The sequence below is a fragment of the Echinops telfairi genome, unplaced genomic scaffold (genome assembly GCF_000313985.2).
Source record: "Echinops telfairi isolate 266 unplaced genomic scaffold, ASM31398v2 ScPeMD7_7412;HRSCAF=8450, whole genome shotgun sequence".
In the NCBI taxonomy this organism is placed as follows: domain Eukaryota; kingdom Metazoa; phylum Chordata; class Mammalia; order Afrosoricida; family Tenrecidae; genus Echinops; species Echinops telfairi.
The window spans coordinates 13,482,462-13,486,563 of NW_022111312.1; the positions used below are offsets into that span (position 1 = coordinate 13,482,462).

The 4,102-nt window shown below is 62.9% G+C and overlaps 1 protein-coding gene across 5 annotated transcripts; it reads left to right on the top strand.

Moving 5' to 3' along the window:
* Positions 1-382: 382 nt before the first annotated feature.
* OGFOD2 (2-oxoglutarate and iron dependent oxygenase domain containing 2) lies at positions 383-3,799 on the top strand. Of its 5 annotated transcripts, none has more exons than XM_045296839.1 (7): positions 383-551; positions 1,147-1,203; positions 1,881-1,994; positions 2,082-2,181; positions 2,911-3,038; positions 3,118-3,396; positions 3,468-3,799. In XM_045296839.1, exons 1-7 carry the CDS (start codon positions 420-422, stop codon positions 3,729-3,731), a joined length of 1,074 nt encoding a protein of 357 aa, XP_045152774.1. In that variant the 5' UTR covers positions 383-419; the 3' UTR covers positions 3,732-3,799. The 5 variants fall into 5 exon arrangements, with proteins under 5 accessions (XP_045152774.1, XP_004709662.1, XP_045152775.1 ...); XM_004709605.2 differs by having other exon boundaries at positions 3,139-3,396; XM_045296840.1 differs by lacking the exon at positions 383-551 and adding an exon at positions 620-1,023.
* Positions 3,800-4,102: the final 303 nt, after the last annotated feature.

Genomic DNA, 4,102 nt, shown 5'->3' on the forward strand with positions numbered 1-4,102 from the left:
GGGACGCAGTCTCGGAGCAGAAGAGCGAGTCGCCGGCGCATTAAAAGGCCTCGGGGTCCGCAGTCCCGACCTGCACGCCCTGTGAACGTGTGACTCAGTCTACCTGCCTGTCAGGTGGCGTGCAGACTCCCCGCCTCCTCGCGGATGGGGACACTGAGGTGGCCCGAGCAGGGCCCGTGTTCTCGGCCGGCAGCCCCACCACGGCCTGGGTGCACCCGTCCCCGGCGCGGACCGGCTTTCGGAGGGGTCTTGGGCTCTCCTGTGCACTTGGGAATTTAGAACAGACCGGACCCTCGGCAGCTTGGGAAGTGGGGAACGCCCCCGGAAGTGCCCCTACGGAAGCTCCCGGAAGTGCCCCTACGGAAGCTCCCGGAAGTGCCCCTACGGAAGCTGTGGGCGCCGCCCGCGCGGCGGTCGCCATGGCGACGGCGGGAGCCCCGCGGCGCTTCTGTCGCTGCGCCTGCTTCTGCACGGAGAACCTGTTCGTGGCGCGCTACGGACTGCACGTGCGCTTCCAGGGCCGGCAGCAGCTGCTGCGGGACTACGGCCCGGTGAGTGGCCCCCACTGGCCCTCTGGAGAAAGGGGCGCCGGCAGCTTGGTGGAGGAGGGAACTTGCTCCCCTCAGTTGTTGGGTTTGCCCCTCCACGTGCTCCAGACCCGCCCGGAGCCTCCGATATTGCACCCCAAATCCGGGTGGTAAGCAGATCACCCCGCAGAGGTTGTTACACCAACTGTGGCCAAGGAGTTGATTTCCGACTCCTAGTGACCCAGTGTTTCAGTCTTTACATATTTTCCCCACGAAACGATTGCCACCAATTGTGTTCAACCTGCTGAGCTTGTGGTTTTAAACCGTTAGCACCCGTAGTTCGTCCCCCACAGCGCGCCACCGCGACTGCTTTGAGATGAATGAGTGGGAGCACCTGTTAGGGGCTCAGCACAGAGCCTGGCACAAAGTTTTGATAAGAGCCACAGGTCTGGTAAACCGAGGGAGGGTCGTCCTCAGGCCACCCACGCCGAATTCTGTAAGTTCGGCCTTGTTTTCTTCATCGCTGTTTTTTTGGGGGTGTATGTGTGTGTCATGGAGGCTCAAGGTCGGTGGGAATCTAAAGTCTAACCCTCGTATTCATGGGCATTCTTGCTCCCAGGTTCTGCGCAGCCGAGGCTGCCTCAGCTCCGACGACTTCCAGCAGCTGTTAGCAGAGGTAATGCCCCCTGTAGGGCCCAGACACACCCAAACCTGGCCCTACCCTTTGAGATATTGATCCCCTCAGCGACCCCACAACCAGTGGGGTTCCCCAGGCTGTAATCTCGTGGAAGCCAGCTGCCACATCTGTCACCGGTGGTGCGGCTGTTCCGTTCGAAACATAGCTTTGTTAGCAACAGAACTGTTAGGCGTGGGGGAGCCACCAGTTTGCCTCCCTAGATTACAGCTTCGGAAGGCCTGTCAGATTACAGGACACAGGGTCTCCATGAGATGAAATCCATTTCACCTCTGCCCCCCACAGCCCAGCCCTCCTGCTGGGGCCTGACATGACAGGAAACTGCAAGGTGTCCTTGTCATGCACATCACCTTGTTGACAGCTCTGGGGGAGAGGTGTCTCTGTGACCTTGAGCCTCCAATTGGGGGGGTCAGTGGTGGCAGCTTCCCAGAAGGGCCTCTGCAGCCGTGTCCACACCATTGCCCCCTCCCTGAGCGTGCCCAGCTGCTTGAGAAGCTTGGAGTGGACTGAAGCCCGTACTGGGACATCCCTTTCTAGAACATTCCCCTTCCACTTAACAAGGTGGTACCTGCCATCAGCCTGGTGGCTGCAGCGCTGTGGGGTGGATCGGCTGGGTCTGGGTTTCTTCCTGTGACCGGGCCTGGTGCCCTTGCCTGCAGCTGGAACAGGAGGTAGAGCGCAGGCGGCGCCTGGGACAGGAGTCGGCTGCCAGGAAGGCCCTCATCGCGAGCTCTTACCGCCCGGCACGGCCTGATGTGTACGCCCCGCTTCAGGTACCCACTCCTGGGGCTTCTGGCAGGTGGCACTGGCACCTTGGCCCGTGTGGCTGCCTGCCCCACAGCTGGCATTTCTGCCCCCAGGATGCAGTTCTGGCCCCCGAGTTCCGGGCCACGGCCGAGTACAGTGCATCCCCAAACGCAGACCTGGGGGGCCTTCTCCAGAAGCTGGAGACGCTGTCAGGTGAGGCGGTGCCTTGGGCACAGCCTGGCAGGAAGGGGGCCTGTCAGAACAGGGTGTCAGAGACTGGGGTTCCCCCCCCACCCCCCGCCTTTCAGAAGTCAACCAGCTGGAGCCAGAAGTGCTAGTGGGAAGGGGTCCCCAGGGCAGGGGTCCTGCACTCGTACACACTGACCCTTCTAGGAGAGACGCAGTGCTTCCTGGCCGGCACCTGGCTGCCCAGTCAGGTGGAGCATGAGGGTCTGTGGACAGGTGTGGGCAGGAAGAGGGTTCAGACTTGCCTTACCCCTCAGGCTGCTCCTGTCCCCCCAGTCTTTCCCCACAGCCCTCCCTGGCTTTTCCTCAGACTTCGATGGGCACGCTTGGCTTATCAGGGCCAGTGGGTACTGGCTCTGGCCCCACTGACTGCGTGGCTGACCGCTGTGTGCCCCTGCCTGGCTCTGCTGCTCCAGCCTCCATCCAAGGACCTCCATGCTGGCAGCTCAGGGGCTGGGTTGTGGGACGATAGAGGGCCCAGGGTCTGGGCCTGGCTGAGGCATGGGCCAGCTGTGCTAGATGCTGTGAAAGAGGCGGTCACTTCATCATGGCGCCCGGCACCCTCCCTGCCTCCACTGGGAAAGTGCAGCTCCTTGTGTGAACAGACCCGCCAGGCCTGCAGCTCAGAGCGGAACCGGATGGGATGCAGGCATGTCCACCTTCACGGTCTCGCCCCCACCCCCTCTCCCTCCGCAGAGGAGAAGCGGATCTACCGCTTGCCGGTGTTCACAGCAGCCTTCTGCGGGGCCCTGCTGGAGGAGCTGGGCCACTTCGAGCAGTCGGACCTGCCCAAGGGACGCCCCAACACCATGAACAACCACGGGGTGAGGCCCACTGCGAGGCGCTGTGACAGGTACTCCCAGGGCATGCAGGGTGATGCCCGAGCCTCCTTGCCACCCTCAGGGACCCTCCGCTCCCCGGCAGGTGCTGCTGCATGAGCTAGGCCTGGATGAGCCGCTGGTGACACCCCTGCGGGAGCGCTTCTTGCAGCCGCTGATGGCCCTGCTGTACCCCGAGTACGGTGGGGCTCTGCTCGACAGCCACCGTGCCTTCGTGGTCAAGTATGCCCCGGGTCAGGACCGAGAGCTGGCCTGCCACTACGACAATGCTGAGCTCACTCTCAACGTGGCCCTGGGCAAGGCCTTCACAGGGGGCGCCCTGTACTTCGGGGGGTTCTTCCAGGTGAGGGGGTGTGGCAGTGGGCGGGACCTGGACTGCCCAGAGCACCCAGGACTGAGCCCCCTGATCTGCAGGCACCTGCAGTGCTGACGGAGACCCTGGAGGTGGAGCACGTGGTGGGCCAAGGCATCCTGCACCGGGGTGGCCAGCTGCATGGGGCCAGGCCCCTGGGCTCCGGTGAGCGCTGGAACCTTGTGGTCTGGCTGCGGGCCTCCACCGTGCGCAACCGCCTCTGCCCCATGTGCTGCCGCCCTCCCTGCCTGGTGGACGATGAGGGCTTTGGCGACGGCTTTACCCGCGAGGAGCCCCCCACCGTGGACGTCTGCACCCTGACCTGAGCCTGGTTTTCCAGGGAGAGGCAGAAATAAACTCCCTGCGGCCCAAGGCAGCTCTTGGTTTCACAAGACACACAGGCTCCTGGGTCATTATTTCAGCAGGTGGGTCCCCTAGGTGCTGTGCCTGAGACGGACAGGATCTCCAAAGGGAGGAGAGAGGGCAAGGGAAGAGATGGGCCAGGAAGGGGCTCAGGGTGGTCTGCCCTCAAAGCTCGAGCCCTAGTGGGATCATAGAGTCTGTCCCTGAGGTGAGGGGGGCTCTATTGTCCCTCTTAGGCTGGGTTCTCTAAAGCTTCAAAACATCAGGACCTGGATCACGCAGTTGTGGAGGTGGGCAAGTTCCAAGTCTGTGAGTCAGATGTCAAGCCGGAGGC